The 24,894-nt window shown below is 41.9% G+C and overlaps 1 protein-coding gene across 2 annotated transcripts in view; it reads right to left on the minus strand.

The window, feature by feature from the left end:
- Positions 1-8,668: 8,668 nt before the first annotated feature.
- The window catches only part of LOC124175536 (diacylglycerol O-acyltransferase 1), a 48,158-nt gene continuing 31,932 nt past the window's right edge, over positions 8,669-24,894 (minus strand). For both annotated transcript variants that reach the window (XM_046555898.1, XM_046555897.1), the window contains exons 7-12: positions 17,635-17,812; positions 16,632-16,740; positions 12,175-12,219; positions 10,575-10,753; positions 10,124-10,274; positions 8,669-10,010 (exon numbers count right to left, since the gene is read on the minus strand). In XM_046555898.1, coding sequence (XP_046411854.1) covers positions 9,834-10,010; positions 10,124-10,274; positions 10,575-10,753; positions 12,175-12,219; positions 16,632-16,740; positions 17,635-17,812 — 839 coding nt within the window. In that variant the 3' untranslated portion in view covers positions 8,669-9,833. The remainder of the gene's footprint in view (positions 10,011-10,123; positions 10,275-10,574; positions 10,754-12,174; positions 12,220-16,631; positions 16,741-17,634; positions 17,813-24,894) is intronic.

Below are 24,894 nucleotides of genomic sequence, written 5' to 3' on the forward strand. Positions count from 1 at the left end.
GAGGAAAAGAGAAGAAGAGAAAAAAAGAAAATATAAAAAAAACGAGCAAATACACACCACCAACCGGAGAACGTTTTCGCCGTTTGTGAAAATCACTTGCAGGCACCGACGAGAGAGTCAACCGCAGTCTGATCCCCTCGATTCTTCATCTTTCCCTCGCATTCACACTCCGCCCTCCTCGTATATCGTCTTCGTAATTCATCTTGGAAGGAGGAAAAAAAAGTCGAAAGTATCGTCCGGGTGGTGCGAAGCCGGTGTTCACCTGAAGTAGGAAAAGTCGTCGTTCGATTCGGCCAGATGTGTTCATTCACACGATTGTGAATCGCCTCGGCATCATTCTTTGCGGGACTCGTTAACCGGCAGGAATGGAAGAGCCATATATCACAGCGATTACTCCGCCCGTTCGGTGACAAGGAAAGGTTTTACCCTGAAAAACTTTTTCTCCGTTAATTCCGGGCTTTGCATTGTCCGTTAAAATCCACCGATTCCGATCCGCCGTATTTCGGAGGAACGAGAGGAAAGGACGCTGATTAATCGGCGCTTGCGGAGATTCGATCCAAGCTTCTTCCCCGCAGAACCGGAAGCAGCCCGCAGCGGCAGCTCGACGCGCCACATCCGTCCATTTTTGAAGTAGCGACGTCGTATTTCCGCTGATCGTCGAGGTGCGGAATCAGCACCGGTTCGATGGGTTTGTCGTTAAGGATTGCAGCACCGGATTCCCGGCGAGGTTTTTCAGCCGATACGTTTGCGTCAGCTCCTTATCCTGCATCGGATAAATTTTATAGTCGGTATGACGTTAACGGCGTTCCCGTATATCTTTAAGACTCTTTACGATGACGAGCCAGCTGATAGTTTGGAAAAACTTGGCCATCGGGAACGCTCAGCTTCTGAAAAGAAAAAGAAGAAATCCGTCAAATGTAAGTTACACGACGAAAAGGCCGCAGACCGCGCCTCCGACTCGCCTGTAATTCATACTAACGCTGAAAGGACGATATAAGAGATCCTTTGAGGCCGAAGTCAATTATTCGCGACAAGCAGACCGATACAATGACAAACTCCCTCCCACTCGGCGTGCAACGCGACAAAAGAGTTTTGCCTAGGAATATCGGCGCCGCGAATCGGCACACGTAGATGGAAAAAAAAGTAGAGAAAGAGAGCGGGGTGAAAAAAAATTTCTAGACTCCATTGTCGCGGGAATTCTCCATTATGCTCTGAAACTGCCTCATATACACGTATATAATGGAACGCACGTGAAAAGTTCAATTGTCCCTTGAGGATTTCTTTGGAAAATTTTTGATCCAATCTAATTATCATCACGGCGATGTACCCTTACGCTCTTTACGCCAGATCCCCTATTATATTATCAAAGACCCGAGGGCTTTCATTCTGACCGGACGGGGCCCGTATTTTGTCTGGGAACGAAAATAAAAGGACGTAACAACTTTATCCTGCGCCTTGTTCACCCTCAAAAGCTTCAGACTAATTAGACAGTTTCCATTTTCCTGTTCCTCTTTTTTCTTCTTTTTTTTTTCTCTCTTTGTTTTGTGTTGTTTTTTGCATCACAGTATCGGAAGGAGATAACGCTAAACTAAACGCGAACAAAAACCGTTATTACCGTGGGGAAAAAATCATCGAATTAAGTTTATCAATCCAAAGTTTTTCACTGTTCGTTTTTCATTTATTTTCAATTTTGTCAAGTCTCCGAAGGTGGCAATAATCCTATTCGAAGAAACGGCGAGAATCGATAAATTTTCGGATCTCCGATGCTCGACGTTGTATTTTAATGTTTAGCAATGTACGAAATGAGCGATAATTTATGAAACTGGTAAATTCGCCGTCTCCGCACGTTTCTCACTTTAGAAATACTTTCCAATTTCGAATTCTGTACACACACCTATAAGATACCATGTATAAAGTATCCGATCGATTATTCTCGTGACAAAGTTCCTGCCAAGATTACGCCCCCAAGACTTTCGGCAGTCCTAAACTGCCACGATGAATAAATAAACAAGGAAAGCCGCGAGGGTCACCTTGGCTTAGCCAAAAGTCGCGTTTCGGAGTGATTTACGACGTGATTTATCGACATGGCCAGCATCTGAAGAACTTGTAAAGAAAAAGAATAAGGAAAAAAAAAAAAATAACTTTATCACCAGCTCAAAGCTCGTACGTTACGGTTAAGAAATGCGTACACATTATACATCCAGGCATTCAGTATTTACGCTGCGTTGGTAAAAAGTTTAACCCTTCTTAAAAGTAGGTACCCCTCGTTTTTCCCTCTAAAATTTTCACGAAAAGCATCCGCCGGCTATACAATTTTCGTATATCTAATCTCAACTCCGAGAGGTTGATTCAAATCACCCGTCGTATGCCGACGACGACGATGATGATGATGATGATGCTGCTAAACAAAAACGCTGAAGTACGCGGATCGCTACAATGTTTCTCTTTGATACGATATTAATTAACTGCGTGAATAAAAGGTGAATACGGGAGAAGTTGGTTCAAGGATCGGGTTACGCCATCGCGGCTTGCTAACTAAGCGAGCAAAGACTCGTCCTGTCACTCTCTCTCACTAATTAGTTCCTTGAAGCAATAAGCAGCCACTTGGCTGTCGGAGGAGTCTTCCAGCCTCGGTGATATCCTCCCTTATAAGCTATGCGCCTCTCACCTTTACCGGTAAAATTTCACCCGGTGGAACTCTCTTATTTTCTCCCTTTGAAGGGGAGATAAAAGAGGAGGGCGCGGAACGATTCGCGATGTATAATTTACCGGGATATATTCGCAGGGTTCTCTTTCCGCTACTTTGTTCATCTGTTTTTCATTCATCGGCATAGTTACTTTATCGTGTATATTTTACAAAAGGTTCGTCCTCGCGTATACACTAGAGTTGCAGCGAAAGAAATATTCGCAGCTACAGATCGGTTGGATTCTTTCGATCTGTCCGTATCCTTAGTTTGCATGAAAATAGACACTTGTAATTTATATCATAATCCTTGGACCACAGCTTCGAAATTGTATAAATTATTTTTTTTCGCTGTCTTTTACGAAGAAATAATTAAAGATAGCTAGGTATTTAATATTTTTCGGAACAATGTAACAGAATTAACCTGAAAGAAACCTGTCGACCTACAAAATTTAAAATGCATCGATAATACGGTGCTGGATGTGTCAAGAGTCTCGAACGAACGGTGAAAAGCTTTTGAGGAAAGCCTCAATAGCTGAGAAAAGGTCCGCGTTCAAACGGATCACTGAACAATCCATTTGATTTTCAATTTTTGAATGGAAATATCGACTCGGCGAAGCGTAAGAATTGATCCATCCGCCGTACTGCACAGTGAAATAAAAAGTCGACACCTTGTATCTTATCTTCCAATTTCTCCTTTGCATTATTTAACACTAGAAAAATATTAATCATGCCAAGCTAGGCGAGATCTGCCAGCGTGAGAATTTTCCTTGCGAATAATTCTCTTCACAAACTTTTACGTCAAATTTACCAAAGAATATACAAGAAAAGTCTGTTTTAACTGGAAGAAGGAATGAATTAAAACAATTTAGAATCAAAATAGACAATGAGTTTTTTCAGGTAGCCGGTCACAATGTCATCTGTTCAGATTCGCGAAATAATATTAGTGATGATGATTATACGATTGACGGTTTTCTCAGTTTTCGTGCATCCAGCTTATTCTTTCAATCTTATGTTTTGTTTCAGTGATCGAATCGGTAACAGGATTTGACGATCGAGCCAGTCTGGTGAAGAAAAAAAATATGTGTTCAATGCTAAGTGACAATCATCAATAAACGATAGTGAATAAGCTGAGCCGAGCTTTTGGAAATATGAAAATTGATTTCCAACAAAGAATTTTTCTCCTCAGGCTAAAGGATGGTTTTCCTTTATGAAATATTTACCGTTACGAATAGCTACAACTTTCCCCCCTCGTTGTCAAAGTCGTCTATAAATACCGAGCATACTAGCAAAAGCCTTTCAACATTTTCTTTCAACATCGCATCGTACTAGCGCGAGAGCTGTTTATTACCAATTTTTCTTCGTAAAAAAGAATCCGCGAGCGCGCAACGAAGTGCAGAACAAGTTCCTCCGTCGACGCGGGTTGTTCTTTGTATTTCAATCCAAGAAGTGAACGAAATCGCGTTGCCATCTCGGGCTGTCGTTCGATCGAATATTTCCGGCGCTACTATGAATTTGGTAATATTAGAACGGAATTGACTGTAGGTGGTTGTTTGTTGTAGGTGGAAAAAGAGGAAGAGGAGGACGGGAAGAAGTTCGACGGTTTCTAAAATTTACATTCAATTCCATCGACGATTGGAATCGTCGTTTGTACGAAAAAATTTCCACAAAGAGGACGACGAGTGAATTGTCCGAGAATTCAGCACCGGCAGAATAAAATAGAAGCGAAATTTTAATTCTATTTCCTACGTAACGCTGAATCATTCTGTTCAATGTGAAAAAATAACGTCAACTCGCCTCTATAACCACGCGCAGCAACGTGCGGCGTTACGTTTTTTCATCTATATTTCCAAATTTCTGATTGGACGGTAGATTGTGATAAGGGTAATAATAGCAGCGATAACGAACAGCGGAAGGGCTGATTTCGGGCGAGGGGCGATGGATCAAAGTTACCCCGAACACGTGTACGGCCGGGGCGATCGCGTTTGTAGACAAAATAACGGAGAATTATTGAGCAAAGAAATAAATCAGTGAAACGGGACGAAAGCACCGGCGGTTCAACCCCTGCGGAGTTTCCTGGTCGAGTATGAACGTGATAAGAGGAACACGTGTTGAGCACGCGCTATCGTCGAGCACTCTTCTCCCCTTTTCACCCTTCCTCACTCTCCCTCCGATGATCCGAGCTGATTTCTTCCTTATTGAAATAATGCCTGAGAGATATTGAGAAAGGGAGGAAGAGAGAGAGAAAGCGGATAAGAGAGAAGAGAAACAACGGGCTCTGTGCCAAGATTTAATTCCCATAAAGCAAACGGACCGAAAGTTTATACTGCCAATATTATTTTTCCGCTAAATCATGACCCGATTTTTTACTTTCGTTCTTAGAGCAAGATTAATTTCGAATAAAAGTACATTTTCACTGAAAGGAAAAATAGCACGGTTAATCTGATTTTGAACCCCAGTTTTTAGAGGCATGCGAGTAAAACTGTGAAATTCAGCGAAGTTATTGCATATCTGTGAAGGAGTGAAACGGTAATGATTCCACGCTGTCGGCAATATTCGGGACAAGGAAACAGCGGACAGCAACTGCAGGTGGCGAAGAAATGTTGAAATTTAAAATGCCGGCAGCTGTCGGCTGACAGCAGCAGGATGACGATGTAAAGCACGATAAGCACCAAGCCCAGACCGCGTGGCGATGGACCGAAAATCGTTTTAAAAATATTATCGTGTCGCTAAATTGTTTCAATAACGCTTCGCGCCGCGCGTCAATCCCCCCCTCACGCCGCAAGCACGCGTGCAGCTTCGTTCAGTCGAAATTGGAGAGGGAAAATCGGTGAAATTATAATCGCGATACAGGTAGTGTACTTTGGGTATAATATGCACGTGGTTATAATCGATACGATAAATTCCAGGGAATACCGAAACCCGAAGCTGTTACCTAATTCCATTACTGACTGTGTCCTGAATAATGGAGTGCTTAACGCTGCGAGCTTTCGTCCTATGCGGTTTGAAATAATTCATGGTGTTTTTCCATTCGGCGTATTATTTCACTAACTTTTTGAACCCTTGGAACAATGATGAGAAATTGATGACGTTTGAATAAGCCCGCATCCCTACTTTTTTATTTTTGTGCTCAGAGACATTTTTTTGGTAATTCGAATTATCGCAAACGTATTTGTTAATCAATAAAAAGAATGGAAATTATTTAAAGTGTACTCTTGCGGACTTGAACCATTGGGAAAATTCTCTCGACCGAATATTTCTGAAAACCACGTAAATTTAAGCTCCGGATATGTATAGGTACGTGTACAATACTCATCACGGCAGCTTTGTTCCTTCTTACGGTAGTGATCAAGGATATAAGATCCGCAACCGAGTCTCGGCTGAATATTCAAATCGCGAGGGAAATATTTCCGAGTGCCGCGATTGATGCGTGACAGATTATAATGTCTACCTCGACGGATTCGTAAAGAAAGAGAATCCGTAACTGGAGAAAAGCCCGCTTTTAAAACACACTGAAATTAAATTCAATTTCTGTACGCGAACTCGAAACGATACGATTCCGGTACGACCGTTCATTCTGTACTGTCTGAATTACACCCAAAGGGAAAGGAAAAAGGATTTGAATAATTTCCGCGCAATTGGCATAAGAAGCACGATAATAAAGAAATAAAAAAATAAAAAAATAAAAAAACCATGGCCATTCGTTTCCTTTCATGTATTTCATAATCACTCTGTGCCCCTCTTCCTTTTTAAACAATCAGAATCCGAAATCGCGACGTGACGAGCTTATCTCGGCTGTAATATCGATCAGAGATAATTCGCCACGTGTTTTCCAGGGACTGCATAATCGAGTCGGCCTGCAGCCACAAGTGAAGCTAATTAGCGTGAACGTTCATTAGCCCGAAGTTGACTCGACACCGAGTCATAGACCGTCGACTATGCAAGGACTCTTGAATCCCCGCGCGTGCAATGCAGCGCCGCTAAGTACACACTTGTCTGCATACATAGGTACGCCTTACACATCCGTTGCACGTGCGCGGATCAATTAAAATACGAATGAAAAATCCGCTGATAAATATATTACCGAGACATACTAACCTTTTTCGAAACTCTGGCAGTTCGTCGATCAGCGAGCAGTTCGTGTATCGAAAACGGATCACCACCTCAATTTTGGCGCGAGTATCGAAACATTCGTTATTTTCTTGTCTTCTTTCTTCTTCTTCTTTCGTTTTCATACGTTTGTAATCGCATATACCCAGGTATACACTACGTACGTATATTATCAAACACAATCTCGATTACTCGTTAAAACGACAATAATAATAATAATAATAATAATAACAACAACAACAGCGATAATAAATACGACAGCAATTCTCCGAGCGATCGAGAACGCGCAGAGCGTTATCCGTATTTTAAAATCACGAGATTGAAATTACACGGACGAATTTGTATCGCCGAATTTCTTTCACCCCGGCACTCGTACGGATGATCTCTGCGCTTCGGGCAGCACGCGCGTTCCGATTTTCTGGGCCTCGTGCCCGGGATCGAAGATCGTGCGATCGCGGCTAACGGCGCTCGTCAGGCGTCGCGACGCTCACTGCGGAGGCGGAGCGGCGCTCTCGCCACTTATAGCTGGCTCGCTGCTCTGCCACCCCCCGGCTTCGTGCCGGTTGTCGGCGTCCTTCTCGCATTCGACGCAAGCGTGCCAAACACGGTTTAGTCAGCTGGGAAGACGGAAGAAAATTTTTCAACAGTGGCGGGTGGGTTGGACCGTTGCTTTTCCCACTCTCGGCCGTCGCTGCTGTCCGTACACTAAGAGCCGCTCCATAAATTACGTTCGCTTCGGTTCTCAGGTGGGAAACAAGATCGGAGAAAATGGAGGGAGAGGGGGGGGGGACCTACTCGAGTGTATCGTTTTTGCTTTTTCAAACTAATCGGAGAACGTCTCGGAGGCGCTTGCTTTCTTTCAACCTTTCTTTCCTCTTCTTCGCGAATTTTTTTTTTTTATTTCTGGGTGGGGGGGGGTTCGGCGAGAGTCAGGGTGGTGGTGAAGATGTAGAAACAGTCGATGATGGATGGCTCGGAATGCCGGATTTTGACAACGCGGAGTCTGTTGAACAGAATTTTTTAATGTATGACGTCGAAACACGTGGAACAGTCAAAATAGAGAAAAACAATATTTTGACGAATCTGTGACTGATTTTTTATCACTTTTTATAGGTATTTGCAATACGTTATATAGTTCTATGCACGTATAGCGATGATAGAAAGTTTCGGCGCGTGGAAAGATAATTCGAAAAGTCTCGGATCGATGAATTAAAATTCGAAAAATTAGCCCGAACTTTCGCGTCTTTGAAAATCGACTTTTTTAGTCTTACGTGTGACATACATGTATGTATACACGCAACGAACTAGGAGAGGAATCAAAATACAGCTTTTATTGAAAATATGATAACTTTAGGAAGAAAGGAATTACGAAGAGGCTGTACAGCGAAATTCACTTGGCTTTACGACGGGCTGCCGGAGCGAATAGAAGGGATGAAAAAAATTCTGAAAAATAACCTCACGTAATTTACAGACGACCTCCAGGGCTTAAGAAACCATCTATCTTGCGATACACAGTCAGGTACATGTAGTAACGTTATTCAGTCATTTTTCGTTCCCACATTTTGAAGCGTGAGAAAAAAATGTCTGTATGCTAAAAATTTTCAGATTATCCCGAGCGTTTAGGTACACGTAGATTCGCGCTTTCTTTTTTACGACTCTACATTCTATACTTCTTCTTTGATGTTCTAAACTAATTTATCATATAAAAAGCAATTGTTATACTTACGTGGACGTTGACTGTCGATTTTCTTCAATTTTACACAACGTTTGTACCACGATAGCCGTTTCATTTACATTCAAACATGTGTTTCAAGCATCTGACTACCCCGTCGTTTCGCTTTTTCAATTATTCCGAATTACATTATACGAATAATATTTAACTTACAGGCACAGCGTTATATTTTGATTCTGGAAAAAAATTATATCGTAATATTATGTACAATAATATGCGTACAATTCTTACATTCAACATGATCACAGAGTTATTGTAGCAACCATTTGCGTTGGCAGAATATACAGTAAAAATTTTACGAGTACAAATTCCGTTCAATTATCTCAAATTGGCCGGTCTTCCGTACTTTTTTCGTAAAAGTTTTTCTTCTTCCCTAATGTAATGGCTAAAAGTACAAAAAAAAATCTTTTGCGTAAGTCTCTTTTCGACCATTTCTCTTTTTTTTCTCTTCACGAAGACAGTTCACGAAAATGAAATCCACTATCGCGTTCATTGAAAAAGATGAAGTGATGAAAATGCGATGATCATGCGATGAAGAACAAAAATTAACATTTCAAAACTATGACGGATCACGTATCACAACATATTTTGTACTCGAATATGTAAATGAACTCTCAAGGAATCGTATAAATTTTTAACGTAACGTGTACAAGTATATTGGTTGTACGCATCGTTATTTCCCAACGAAATGCATTATTTATCTATCATAGGCACCCTAACTTCGATATGTTATAAATTGATTGCAAATAAAAAGTATTCGTGTAAAAAAGTAGATAGTAAAAAACGAACGATAAGAATTAAACGATAACGATAAATCGTAGAAAAGTTTTTTGTGATGTTTTGTCTTTTCGTTTCATTATAAACTTTGACCTCTCACGTCTGTACTATATAATTATAAATAACGTTCGGAAGGAATTACAACGTGTTATCTATACATCGAATTAATACGTGGGATTGTTTTCCGACAGCAACAATCGACTAGTTACTTGTAAAAGGCACCGGTTCTAAAAAGCACGATATAATTACAGCAATGATGACACCACAATTGGATTCTGTACATGTTCGAAGGCCGACGATGACTGATCTCAAGGAAATAAAAGCCAGTCTTAACCGTTTTCCTCCCAAAATGCTCTTCAATCCTGTTCCCTAACTTTGTTCCATTTCCATTTCCTTTTCCTTCTCCTTATCTTCTTCTCGGTGAAAAAGAAGAAAACGGGGGAAAAAACAAACCAACAAAATGACAAAAATGCGTCCGCCGCAGGCAGGGTGGAATCCGATGATCGAGTCCTCGTGTCATCAAATCGCGGACTAGACGACCGAGTAATCGTTGATCAACGCCTCGCCAAAGTGTGTCACGACATAGTCGTGGTAGTACATCATTATACAGAGTGGTTGGCCGATTATTAGACTAGCCCAAACGATAATGTTGCCCCATCTCGCGCCGCAACGTACCTCGACGATCCTGCTAAGCGCCGACAAAGGTATCTGACAAATTGAAAATATCCCACGTGTTATTGCGGCGTTTTCGAGTTGAAGAAAAATTTGTCCCAACGTGTGAACCTTGGAAATGAAAATTCCCGAAGGTTTTTATCGCTCACCTGACCCATCATCCCCATGAACGCCCATATCTTGAACGTCTTGAGCGGGACGCTGACCAAATATTCGTGAAAGAACGCGCTGATGAAGAAAACGGTGATGCTGGCAACGGTCTTGCTGTATCCCATCTCGACGACGGGGATGTACAAATGTCTACGGAAAGTACGTAAGGCATGAACTGTGCGAAAATAAATACGAGGGTGAAACCATAATTTTCCATTCTATCAGCCAGCTTGTGGATAATAATAATTCAGGAAACTGATCGTCGTCGAAACGGGTTCGGATGATGACCTAAGGACAGTTGGCCGTGACGGGGATCTCGTTATAAAAGTGCGGAACAGACGGTTCCTTTTTCCAAAAATTTTCGTTAAATCTCCCGATTTTAGCATCTCGTCACTGTCACTCGACACCCTCCGCCATCCGCGACGTAAATGATCTCTGGATCCCACTCACCGCACGGCCCATCGATGTACCGGTAAATTCCAACTCCTCCAGAAGGTGTCGATGTTGTTCGAGTTCCACCAATCACCGTAAAAATTACGGTCAGCAAAGTGCAGCAACTCACCCATCAGATTCAGGTAGGAGTGAAAGGATAAGTAGAAAAAGCACAGCCACATCAAGTGGTTTGGAATCTGTGAAGGAAAATTGAGCCGTAGTAATTTTTCCCCCCGTCCCTCGTTTTTTTTTTTTTTGGTTTTTTTTTCAAACTCGAAGAATTGACGCCATTGCCGTTTATAATTGATGGGTGGGTGGGAGGGAGGATGGGGGGGGGGGGCAGTTTAGTCGCGAAGGGAGGATTAAATTGACGTGACCCTTTTTCAACTTGGATAGGGTGGAAAATTTGAGTTTAAAAATTCACGACTCGATTGTTCTTTTCGTAAGAAAATCACAAGAGGTAGCATACAGAGCGACGGCTGCGTCGATTCTCTTTTTTTTTTTTATTCATCCCTTATACAGTATTGACGAACCTCTTACAGCGACAAAATGACAACGAGTAAAGACTGATAAAGCAATGGGACAATTTGAGCCAGAGGCGAACGAATTCTTGTATATAGGTATCTCGATGCTCGTACGTACGTGAAACCGTTCCTTGGGAGTTAGAAGTAAGTTTCAATGGTCGTAAATACGTACGTGAACCGCAAGAAAGAAAAGTTTGAACAACGGTAAAGTACGGAATCGTAATGTCGCAAGGACCGTATCATACAGTGGTGATAAAACAGTAGAAGTTAAAGGAAGAAAGAAATAGTAGAAAAGGCTTCATATAACTTCTGGCTGCAGTGCAGCGGCGTGTAAGGTGCATCAAGGTAGGTATGTACGTGTACAACGTGTATGTGTGTGTGTATATATATATATATATACACACACACATAGATACACATGTACGTGTATACGCATTACACACAGACGTACGAGGATCGGTAAGAAAACAAAATTAAAAAGCCACAGAGAAACGGAAGTTTCTCGCTTGGAGGAAAGACCTCGGGAAAATAGAGTTGGGGGCTCGTATGTGGGGAGGAAGTTCACCCTTCCCTTTGTCGATGCTGCAACATTATTAACCCCTTTGCGGGCCGCAACTGGCGACTACGTCGAGAGGAATGTTCGGACAGAGACCGAGACGAGTCATCCTCGTAATGTCAGGAATGCGATGCGAGGGATCGACGCGGCCCTTCGATGATGGGGGAGGAAACGGAAAGTCGGTATCCCGGGTTTGCTTGTTGGGTGCGTAAATTTGACGACGACGATCGACGATCATTCGGATGTACGCTAATCGAGTTTGGAATAAATTTTACCGAAGAAAACCGATGCGTTATAATCGATTGAACATCCGCGAGGACGGTAAGAAAGAATGGAATTGTAAAAAGTTGAATTTGACAAGTTAAGGAGAAGAGGGGATACACGGTGGTTTGTTTCCAAGTACGTATGTATATGTATGAGATTCGTTGGAACGGTTCGAGATTTCCCGCTGTCGGGAAGAATCGAATCAGACTCAATTAACACGACAAGGAGTTAACAAATATTTGCTCAAGCGGAAGAAACAATTTCAAATACTTACAGCGAGCTTAAGAAGACGCTCCGAAGCTTTGGCGACGTCCATATTCTGAAACATAAACAACAGAGTCTGAAAATGATAACACGTATACATAGTATATTGTATATACCTACTACCCACCCACACACACACACACATATATATACATATATATATTGTATACGTATAGATAGATGTACAATTGAACAAACAAGGGTCGAGCTGGGAAATGGTAGGATGATGTTGCAGGGAAAACGTTGTAATGCCGTTAAAACGCAGGTGCGGAGGCGACGAATCGTATAACAAACCGGAGAAATTTATCTCCGAGTCTCCTTTCTCCTCGCGCGCTTTACTGCCGAGGGCTTTGATAATTTCCTCAACTCCCCTAATTATTCATTCGTAAAATTGTATAATTAAATGAGGAAAATAAACAATGAATCCTGCAGTATAAACTCTCGACACAGCTGCGCCGATTTGAAAATGAAAAAATACAAAAAAAAAAAACAAAAATTACGAGATACACAGCGACAGCTGCAGCAGCAGCAGCAGCAGCAACAGAAGCAGAGGCAGCATGACAATTCTTTACTCCCGATCTATTTCTTCGGCGTGTCAAGTCACCGAATTTCTATACCCGGCCAACAAACCTCCCGAGTAAATGGTTAAGGCTTCTCCTAAGTGCTTTTCATTCTATTTATTTAACCGTAGCAGCTTCTTCTTTCCCGATGGCGCGAAAGCCTCGCGTTCTCTCCTCGAAACAGGCAGGTTATATATATATATATATAATAAATATACAACCCTGCACCGCAACTTACTTTTCCCTGACAGCCACCCAGCTGGTTACCGGCTTGGTTAAATTAATGCAAATCTTCAAATCCCCCGACAGGTAGGTAACAAAAAATAAAAGTAACGAAGATTAATAAGCCTAATTTATGTATTTACGGGAGTGAAAACGCGGGAATGCACTCTGCTCGATAAAATTCTGATGAATTGAAATCTTTACCCTTGAGTATCTTCGCGCAGAGTCTCCTCGCGCTTGACGCGTGTAATTTCACGAAAGCTTTGTTTAGTAACGCCGGTTTACACGACGAAAGTTTCACGTGTTAAAGTCAAACGACAAAATTCACCGTACCGTAGGAATATTGAAATTAACTTCCGCGTCTTCCCTACGACGAAGGGAACGCTTTTCAAGCAAAAATTTCTCCATCTTCACATCACGTTTTTATACGTATAAAATATATGTACTTGTATGCGTTTGTACGCGTATGAGACGCCTTTATTACACCGAAGCATTTAGTAGGTAGAAATTTGCGTAAACTCCCGAGATGAACATGGCAAGGGAATCGCAATAAAAGTTGCACGTATGTATCGGTATTACATACGTCTGTACAATACGAGAAGCCGCTATGCACGGAGCTGTTGGACGGACGGAATTAATGTAAGTCACCTAAAGAAGGTGACGCATAAAATTTCATTCTTAGGAGGAGTTTAATATCTCTCCGGCACGTTTCGCCAACTCGCAATAAAATGAAATCCCGCGCGGACGTATTTAATACATACATCTATATACGTACGAAGGCGTATATACGTACGTTTGTATATTATGGCGGCTCACACGTACAACAGAGACACAATTTAATAAATGCGAAAGAGAACAATATGCAAGAGCCGGAATGAAATTATTAAACTGCGATATTGTTGCCACCGGGAAATTCAGAGAAGTTAATAGACACGCAGCTGAGCCAAATTCAGATCGACGTTCGTATGTTTTTCCGTATAATACGAGAAAAGAAAATTCACAGCGACGTCTGAAACTAATGCGGGATTTCCCGTTTCACCGGGACCTGTTGAACTGATCTGTTCCCAGGAAATTTCTCAAGCACGAATGACGCGGGAATCGACGAACTGGACGATTTCCATTTGTTCAAGAACAGCGAGTAATGCCATTTTCCAAAGCTGCAAGCTCCCGGATCACTTCCCGATCAGCTGAAATGAAATATACACAGGTTTATATGTACGTGTGCGCGTATTTACAAGTATATACGTCTGGCGAGTAAGCTCCGGTAATCTATCTGAATCCGGCAGCGCCGCCCGAGTGAATGCACTACGTTTCAAGTGGTAACGTAAATAATTAAAGGGTTGTTCCGGATCCCACGGTGGTAGGACGACGCCAGAAATCTTTCCTGAAAGCTTTCCATTAGCTCCGCTTTCCCCGTTTTCCTCGTGCACCCCGAAGCCGAAAGCTTTAAAATACATTGGCTCGTTGTGTCGCTGTGCAGCTTTATTCGAAGAGACAAAACCCCCGTGTTGTACCTCATACCTGGAGCTTACATTATAAACACCCAGAGACATACATACACGCGAGGAAATTTCACAAGTTCGAGCTCGTATACCTGTGTGTAGAGAAAAACACGAGAAGAAAGTGTGAGAAAATGAGAAAACTCGCGCGTTTCCGTTTTCGAGTGAAATTCAACGCGAAGGATTTTTCGAAACAATCAAACTCCTCACCGAGCGAATATTTACGCGCTAATTTTCCTCCTCAAATATTTTCAACGAGTCATGAAAAGGAGGTTGGCAATACCGAGGAAGATATCGCTTATAACCGCATAATAAAAATCGCTTCAAGAGTTTGTTATTATAAGATTGATTCCCCGGGTGGAGGAGGAGGAGGAGGGGGAGGGGGAGGAGGAGGAGGAGGAAGTCCCCGCACAGCGCTATAGAGGAGGGGAAGAGGAGACCGCATCAGACGCTAATTGGATTTCTCAAATAGAGGCAATCAATCTTGAGATAATGGGTGTCTAAATGGACAATGAAGGGGTAGGAGGATATACAACCCGAACCCGTGCGGTGGTGAGTTGATAGTTGATAGTTTGTTGTTCACAGAGCATATCCCTTTGCCCGGCTCTGTACCGCGGGTATCCCCGTTACAGGAGCTTCCTGATAGCTTTGCAGTTGTTAGAGCTAGGCCGCAAAACCGCTGCAGGTTCCAGGCAACGCGGATGGTTTATAGACGGCTCGTATTTTGTCATCCGTGAATAGAGTTCGACCATCGTTGTAAAAAGCTGATCCGAAAGCTCTGGACAAGCATCGTTCCTGACAAGATAATATACCTGACAACGAGTACAAGAAATTTCACTGCAATAAGTGTATTGGGTACTGACAACGAGTAAAAAGCCGTTGAAATATCGATACGATCGATCGATATCGAACGGGAAACAGCAATCGCGACGGTCTGTTCGTTGTTCATTATAGAAACTGTAAGCAAACAACTGTCCGAATTGATTAATCATTCAAACCGTGTAATCAAGCATGTCGCGTAGAAGTACATCGGTGAGTATAAGTTGGACTCTTCGTTAACGGGGGATGTATTATTGACCGGCGAAACTATGACGGGGGAAAGAGTGTCGGTTGAGATTTAGGGAAGAGCTGACGACGAGGAAGAATCTGGGTGGCGAGAATTGTCGACAATGAAAAAGCGCGAGAAGCTGCCTGTGATCAGTGACGTATGTAGTACCCGGGTTCACGGGGGGAGAAAAAGGAGGAGGAGGAGGATCAGGTTTGAAGGATAAAACCTTTTTCACCCCTTCTTCGTATAACACAAGCGAGAGAAGAAAAACAGATTAATTCAAGACAGTAACGCGGTGTATCGGAATAGATATTCGACGAAGTGATCGTTTCCGTGTAGAAATTTCCGCGAGAAAAAAGAAAGCTTTGTTTTCTTCGTGCCAAATATACGCGCGCATACGCGTTTCTTGATAAATATTTTAGCCGCCGCCGTTCACTCAGGTGAAAATTCAACCGTCATATCAACTGCAGTGATAAAACGTTATCGACAGCGTGAAAATATTACCCCGAACGGAACCCCGATGTTGTACGTCACTGATCACACGTATTATACGCCGAACACTGTGCCCAGCTTGTAGATACGGGGAACAAAGAAGCGGGTGAAGTTGTTTGACGAGCAATCGACAAGACAAGACATTGATCAGGTATGGGAGTAAGAAACAAAAGTAAAGTGGCAGGTGAAAGAGAAAGAGAAAAAGAAAATAAAAGAAGCAGAATAAAAAAAAAAAAAAAAAAAAACATAATGATAAAGCGAGTGTTCTATGCGCTCTAGTCAAGATTGAAGAGCTTTTTTCCCTTCTTTTCCCTGTTGTAGAAGTGAAAAATAACGGGGAAAAAAAAACCATGTGTATACCCAAGCTATCCGCTATCCGCTATCCAGTATTTCGAAGAGCTATTTTTCATCTTTCGCGATTGCCTATACATTGCAAAGATCTTCGCGTACAACAATCAACCGTATAACTTATTTCAGACTTGTCAAATTAAGATTTATATCTTACGCGTATATGTATATTTTCGTCACGGTTATACACTCGATACGACGCGTGGTGTCGGACTCGTTTGTCGGGAAGAGAATTTTCGTTCGCTTCCATGAACGAAATATGATCTATGTTACCGGTATAAGTTGATAAAATACTCACGCTGAACGGGATCAATGAATTTTTCACCGACGGGATCATCCACTGCTGAAACAACGACATCACCACTTGGCATCCGACGACCACCTCCAATATGCGTTTGATGAGGAAACTGAAATCGAAAGCGTTACGTATAGAGTTAAAAAATGATCGAATACTCGACTGATTTCGCAGCGTGAAAATCCGAACTGAATCGTACCATAATCGTGCGTTTCACCTTTTGATCGGACGGGATGAGAAGAAGATTGTAAAAATGAAGTTTATAAAACGAGGCGAGGCTGATTCGAGCCTTTGTAAATCGTTAAGACCACAGCGTGCAACGTATAAAGCGGTGTAGTTTTGTCCGACGCGATAAACGAAACGTAGGTGGGATATCAAAGTTTACAAGTTAGTTGAACCAAAGTTGTTTTATCCTCGATAGAATCGGCCACTTGAATATCTAACTTTACGACTATTTCCCTCTTAAGAGTTGAGAGTTGGTAAAAGTTTATACACGAGATCCCCGGCGTTAAAAAGAAACTACAGCCTCGTGCCGGGTTTGTAGACCAGTTTGGCGAAGCACCGATCTCGAGAAACCAGAGGCGTTTCGCTGTCCGGGTTGATGAGTGCTTTTTTTTTTTCTACGTTATTATTGAATTATCGAGCGGGCACCACCGGCGAATAAATTGCCTTCGTCGACGATTAGCGTCGCGACGCTTCGCGTTGTTCACCGTCAAGGCCGCGAGAATGTGATAAACGCCAATCTTTCGGCGGCCCCTTGACGCTGAGGGTATTACATGCCCGATCAAATTGTCTCTCCATCATGATTTCCTCTCGCGATGGAAATTGAACGTACACCCGCCTAATGTAGCCACTATCCCGAAACACCCGAGAACGAGACTCGAGATTTGTTTGCGTTCAATCGTAAATTTTTACTAAAATTTACTTCGATAACCTTTAACGCTTCTGTTTGTTTGTTGTCCGCTTCGGACGAATATCACGATGAATCTCTGAAAACTGTTCTTACCGTTTGCGGATCCGTTGGGTTCTGGGAAAATTCAATTCGTAGCAGAGAGTCGGTGCAAGAATGTAGTAGTAGACGTCGGCCAAATTCAAGTTGTCCGGATACTGAACGAGCTCGGTACCGCCGTTGGTTTCATCCCCATTATCCTTCGGCAACTTTGCGTTCTGCTTTGCTTTGGTGGCTGCAGCGGCGAAAAAAAGAAAAAAACATCGTTCAATTAAGACTTTCTCCGACTGCAGAATATGCCGCGGTTTCTAGCCCATGTATAATTCTATCTATTCACACTGAATCCCACCGCAACTAAGACGCCGGATCCGTTCGTCCGATAAAAATTTTCTCCACCTTCAAGGTGTCTCGCGCAATTTTAAAAGCACAGGAATTAAATTCGCACTTGACGGCGTTGTTGCTAGGTTATTATTAGGTTATTCTTCATCTTGTTGTTATTTTTCGAGGTATCGGAGAAGAAGAAAATTAAACGAGGAGATGAAAATCGAGTGTGTAAGCATTTGCAGGATGCTTGAAAACTGCGCTGCAAAGGAAACACGTAACCTGCAATATGAGAGGGACGTTGTAAAAGTAAACGGTGAAAGATCAAGCGAATTTTAGTCTCAAACGCTTCCCGGGAAAAGGAAATTTTCTCTAGCTCCGTGCTGCATAGAGGCGTAGAAATAGTTGGGTAAAGAGGCTCTTTCAATTTCGTTAACGAAACAACAAAACAAAGTCCGCCTTTCAGTCCGAAACGATGGCAGCAGCAGCAGCAGCAGCAGAATCGCTCCAAAGGTCTGAAAAACGTTCCGAGCGATCTTTCGAGCACGAAGAATAATCGACGACGCGATGTTTCCCTCTTTTCATTTAGCCAATTCGCTTCACACGCCTCCTCCTCACTTGTTGCCCAATCCCTGCTATTACACGCTCGGCGTAAGTAAAGAGCTGCATTGGCAGTCAGTGACTTTTGAGGTGTAAAAAAAACGAGCAGCTCTCGCCTGCACAATTTTCCACCCTTTCACACGGTACGGGAATAGGTTAAAAGAAAGGTACGAGACGTGAGAATAAATTATACCCATAGAGAATCAAAGTGCTCTACTTTTTACCCGCCGAGAGAAATTCCGTGTACGTGCATGTAACGTACATATGTAGGTAAGACACAGACGAAGAGCAGAAAGCTTCCTGGCATGCGCCTCTCTCCCATGAGTGTACACACATGCACGATGCAGATTGTAACGGTTTTTTTTTTTTTGAGGTTCAACCGATACGTTTTGATTTTATGTTATATTAGAAATCTAGATATATTCAATAAACAAAATACATTAAATCAGGAGGAAACAATGTAGAACACAGATTTATTGAGTTTTGGTATAACCTTTTAAAAGAACAGGCAATCATAGAAAATCTCATTCACTCTTTCATTCACACGTTAAAATTACTCAATGCGATTACCGACGTTTTGTATATAATTATTCTGGTAAAATTTTTGTACCATATTAACGAAAGACTGGCTCTCTTTTCCTTTATGCTTCAAATTTAAAAATGATTCTAGTGAAAGAATGAATCTACTGACAAAGGACTCTAAATTATGGTGAGATTACAATAAAGTTAACAGACGAAGATATAAAATACTGACTTAAGAAGGCTATTACAGATTTGTGGCACAATCCACCTACAAATCAGTAATGAAAAGATGACTTAGCTCGGAATATCTCTGATGAAGAGAGGTGGCCTAACGGCTCCGTAGATGATCATGGATGTTGAAGTTCTTTGATATTCCTTTTATAGAATCGGTCTTCACCGATTATACTGCGTGGTCGTTCGTCGATCAGATATTTGGATTTGTTCTTTAGGCTCACAGGCTCCGAAAGATTGGGATTCCGTTGGGTTACACTTCTTGTATGAATCGTCGTCTCAATTTTTTTTTTACTTGTTTTGTTTTCCCAAATGTTAACGAAATTATAAGAATGTGAATATGACAGGACTAGACTTTATATCGACCGTTCGCTTCGACCCCGGCTCGCAGAGAGAGAGAGTTACACTTATTTCACCGGATAGGTGATCTTGACCGACGTGACACCTAGAGTTAAGCGTTTGCCCTTTATTTTGAAACGTTGTATGTGCTTAAGGCGCGTACATACGAATTACTTTATATTCTATGTGATTCGCATGTAATATCGTTACAAGATGTTCACGCACTTTTTCGTACCGTCTACCCTTTATATTCCCGGACTACCGCGGAGCATCCCCCCCCCCATCACCACCACTACTTTATGCGCAAGAGAGAAATAAGCTTAGGAAACTAAAAAAGTTTCACCGTGTTGCAGTTGCATCCCGAGAAAGCACGCGGCAACGGGGGTTACATTGTGTGAACTCCTTTTCACCCGCAGCGGCAACGCTCGGTACTGCACTCAATTCACTTTCCATCATTTCCGTAGGGTTTTACCCTTGCAGGGTTTTCAGCCGCGAATTTAAGCTCGTTCAAAGGAACCGTGTTTTTTATTTTATTTTTTTCTTAATTTTTTTTTTTTTTTTTTGTTTTTCCTTTTCTCTCTTCGACACAAGCGCAATTGGCACCGGAGTGATTTTGCAACGACTCGCGGAACGTGCTTAGAGGAAAATACGCTCTGCGAAAAGCCACTCAAAGGTATAGTTTCATTGATAACGTGTTTAAAAAGGATGGGAATAAAAACGGGATGAAAAATACGCGATTCTGTATCGAAGAACTTGGGTAAACTGCAACTGCGCTTCCTTTCCCAGGCTATTTGGCCCCATTCAATTCTGCCTCCAGCCTCAAGACGGCGAAGAGGCAACCGGGAGTCCCTCGCCTCTCTACGGGATCAGGAATCTATTCGACGTCCCGATTCACGTGAAAGTCAACGCCGTCCTCGTTTCCTCGGTTTCCTGCAAAGCGGCGTTAAAAGTAGCGAAACAAGAAATTACATCTGACAATTTCCACCCGCGCATTGCATTGTAATAGCGAAAATTAAGCGCGATACTTTACGAGTTGAGTCTTCCAACTTCGTACGTCGTTTCGCATCTTTTTTTTCACCTCCGCCATCGGATATATCAGGGAGTTTGTTCGACAAGTAATTACGTATTCTTACCGAATCTTGGGAAAGACGCTTGCGCAATTTTCATGCCAGGGGGTGTTTTACTGATTGTGAGAAAAAAGTAACACCGCGGTTACAATGTATATTTCATGATTACTTGTCGTTGGATAAAAAGTTTTAAATCTTGATTTCTTAGTTAGGCATTTCTTAATTGAAAACTCAAAGTGCACAAATGAAATCACTTCATATTGACAACGACCGACCTTGTCTTTTGCCAATTGACGCATTTTAAAATAACTACGTTTGACTTCTATTTCTAAGCATATATTATATTCCGAATTAACTTTTGTTACCGTGTTCCAACCCATTTATTTTAAATAAATCTTCCGTCTTTACGTTTAATTCGAATTAATTACCGAGCCCTTAATTATCGTCCATTGTTTTACCAAGATTATATCAGCAAATACTTTATCAAGAAAAGGTAAGTGCCACCCTTTGATTACAGGAGCTCATTTCCTCTCAATACGAGCTTAACCAAGAATGGAAAATTTGGCGTTCATTTCAGGTAAATCGTGTTTAGGAACTTTGTATTAGAACCAGCGTTGAATTATCGGGGCGAGTTGCTTCTACCGTAAATGAACAATAGTCTTAATTATTAATATAGAATTTTATTTCAATGTTATTGATTTCAGTGTGGATTCAGAGATTGCGAAATTAATTCGAATCACACGGACACCGTGATTGCTTGAGCGAAAGGCCCCTTTTTCCACGAACCCCGAAAAATTTCTGTGTGCATGTTAAGCAAGATAATGTAACGGAGAAATTGAGTAATCCCCGAGAACGAGAAACCAAATTTATTCCTTCAAAATTATTCCATTACTTTGCCGACGGATGTAATCAGTCTTAAATTAACTCCGAACAAGAGTCGCGAATTCCGCAGCGCTGCTAATTTGTAAATTCAACATTACATGTAGTTAAAGTGACTTTCATGAAGAATTCGCTTCAAAACTCCGATAATTTATTCGAATTAAAAAAGTTGCCAAAGTCAAATTAACAGGAATTTGACGTAGAATTTTCACGTCACTGCGTGAAAAACCTTGTCCAATTTCGATTATTTTCTTTTTCTTTTTCGCTGACGTACCAAAACCGAAATAATAAGAAAACAAGTGGCTTTATGCCGACAGCGAGCAAGCCCTCGAACTTCTCTTTTTCACACTGCCGATTCCAAGTTCAGGGAAAAACAAAATATCGTTATCCAATTCAAATTCGTGATTGACGATTCAAAAGCTCTTGGATACCATATTGCATAATAATATTACGATTTTTTTTTGTTTTTTTAATTTGAACCACTGGAATGAATCCAGGATTATAAATTTTGGAATTTTAACCTTGGATTCGTATTTCCACCAAAATTCGAATAAGCGAAACGGGAAGTTGAAAAAGAAATTATTGAAAGTGGGAAAAATTTCGCGAAGAAGCAGCAGACAGACCATCTCGCGGAGAAAATTTTACACGCAGTTTTGATTAATTTCCGGACACTAAAAATTAGAAGAAAGAAAAAAAGTAAAAAACGGTACAAGCTGGTAATAACTCGGTGGGCGATAATTAACGGCAAGCGGGTCTGATTACCGTTTACATTGGCAGGCATATTTCGTTGTTCGGCCAATGTTTGCGTAGGGTAAGTCGAAGCCAGGGAAATGAGTAGAGAACTCGTCGATGGTCCTAGATTTAAAGTGACGCTTTACCGGAGAATCGCTGACGATAGCAAAAGTGTCCGACTGCTGCAGCGTGAAATCTGCATTCGTAACTGATCCGTGGCAGACGGGCACGGACGTACAGGAGTGAGAAACTGATAGAATTCCTTCAATTATCCAAATCCGATAGATGATCCAATCTGGAATTCAAATAAGCCGTAGCGAGAGATGAACCCGGTCTATATCCACGCCCGACTGTCGCAACTCACGCGCTACATCCTGTTATCGAAAATCTAAGGATCGCGGGGGAGGGAAAGAGGGAGGTGAAATCGCGGAGAATCGGAAAGGAGGCAAGAGGGACACCGACGACGGCACAGAAACACCAGCGGAAAGCCGTCAGTGCAACAATGGACGCCTGCCGTGTAATAAGCGCGAAGAATTCGCCCCAAATGAAATTCCAGTCTATTCTTTCCCGATTCTTTTCCCTCTTTTCTCCCTCTCTATCTCCGGCCTTTCATTTTTTCTTTTTTTTCTTGCTTTCTTGTTTCGTTTCTTTGTTGTTTGTTTTTTCACCTCGCAGAGAGCTCTCCTCTTACTCCTACTTTTGTATTCAGATCTCGTCCTCCGATGCCTCTTCTCCTCATCTCCTATATTCCATTGTTATAGGTTGTACGCGTACAGCTGACTTATTCCTATTCGAGAATTCGCGTTTTAATTGTCACCGTTTCCCTGATCAGCACTTTTTACCACATTCATGCATGAGATCGGGTTTATTAATTTGAGAAATAATTTTCTACGAGATACCGACGAGGATACGATGTTTTCATGAATTCTGAACGCAAACTTTCTCAAGTAGCAAAGCTCTTGTACACCAACGGGAACGGCATTAAGATTATTGTTTTCAGAGAAAATATAGTTTTTTTTTTTTTTTTCTTTTTGCTAGTAAAGAGCCATCGCACTAAACCCCTGCGATATGCGTTTAACAACCCGAAACGCAATCACAGCTTCAATGGGGACGATTTTCACTGACAATCAGGCAAAGCTCTGCAGCGAGTCGGAGTCAAAATCACGACGCGTTATTATATGTATAATAATAATAATAATGTCATAATAATTATAACGCGTCAATCATACCGACGATCAGAGTTGCGGGTTATTCGAGGCAGTCGGTAGATCATCAAGTCTTGATTATACAAACCCTGTGTGCCTACACGTCGCGTTTACGTACATGCACACATACATATATATATACATATACCTAATATATACGTATACAGATATATACGTGAGAGTCGAATTTTCCGCGTGAAATGCGCGCGCTTATTATACGTATATACTAATATACTTATGTATAGGGCAAGGCGTGCAAATGGCAGGCCGCGTGTCGAGGAGCAATTATGGAAGGTGCTCAAAATTGCTCACGGAACACTAGGAATTGTCTTTGATGATCATTCTGCCGTAATAACGTTTGATTACGCCTTCGGCATACGCAGCTGACATACATCCGCGCTTACACAGGTTCGGGTACGTAACTCGTCTCTCGTATGTGATACACATGTTTATACATACCGGAAAGCTTGCTGAATAACTAACGCGCCGAAGCCTGAATTATACTCTGATTCCTGGGCCTTGAATTCGGAAGGGATCGTGTTACACTTTGCAGGAAGCAATTTTTTTTTTGCCGAATTTTATTCATACTGACGGGAAAAAAGTATACGCCTTGAAAATTTCGTCGATATATGAGTTTTAAAAAAAAAGAGAAAGAAAAACATTAAGGAATCTCTTCTATAAATTCCGATACCTTAATTTCCAGCAAAAGTTTGGAGAAAAATTCCTCCGCCAAGCTGCGACCAGAGGAAGGATCAAAGACGAAGTACGAAGGATAAGAAATTAGGAGTTCGGGAAGATATAAAAAGGAGAAAGGGTGGATGGAAGGAGAGTTGGCGAAGTTGGGAGCTACCGACAATCGATACGCGTACGTGTTACGATTTGTCTATACAGTTCAAAACAGCCCACAGGTGAAAATTGCGGAAGATTCTGCGGTGTGGAGGAGAATTGCCGAGGAAGTAGGTATCATAGGTATCAGAGTTTCCCTGTTCACGCTGCGAGAGTTAATTTGTTGGATTCATTGCGCTTCCTCATTGGGGTCGTTACGGGAAATAGAGACCGAGTCCTGCGGGTTATATCGCGTGAAGTTGGAGGAGTTTGGGGAACGGTGAGAAGAGATAAAAATCTTTCAACATGTCCTCAAGACCACGTTCGACAAACCTGAAATTACTTCGGGCAACGGAGGTTGATTGAAAAGAAAAGAGAGGAAAAGAAAAGAAAAGAAAACTGTGAAGTATAAGAAGAGCAGAAGAGTAAGAAGAAACAAGAAAACACCGAAACGTTATGTCGGATCGATTTCAACAATCACTATCGGCAGACGTTCTCTCCAAATATTCCGAATTTGGTAAGATTTTTCACCATCGATTATTTCGATCTCGTAACTGCGCGATAACAAAATCTTCGCATCTTGATATTTACGCGAC

This window comes from Neodiprion fabricii, chromosome 2, assembly GCF_021155785.1.
Source record: "Neodiprion fabricii isolate iyNeoFabr1 chromosome 2, iyNeoFabr1.1, whole genome shotgun sequence".
NCBI classification, from domain to species: domain Eukaryota; kingdom Metazoa; phylum Arthropoda; class Insecta; order Hymenoptera; family Diprionidae; genus Neodiprion; species Neodiprion fabricii.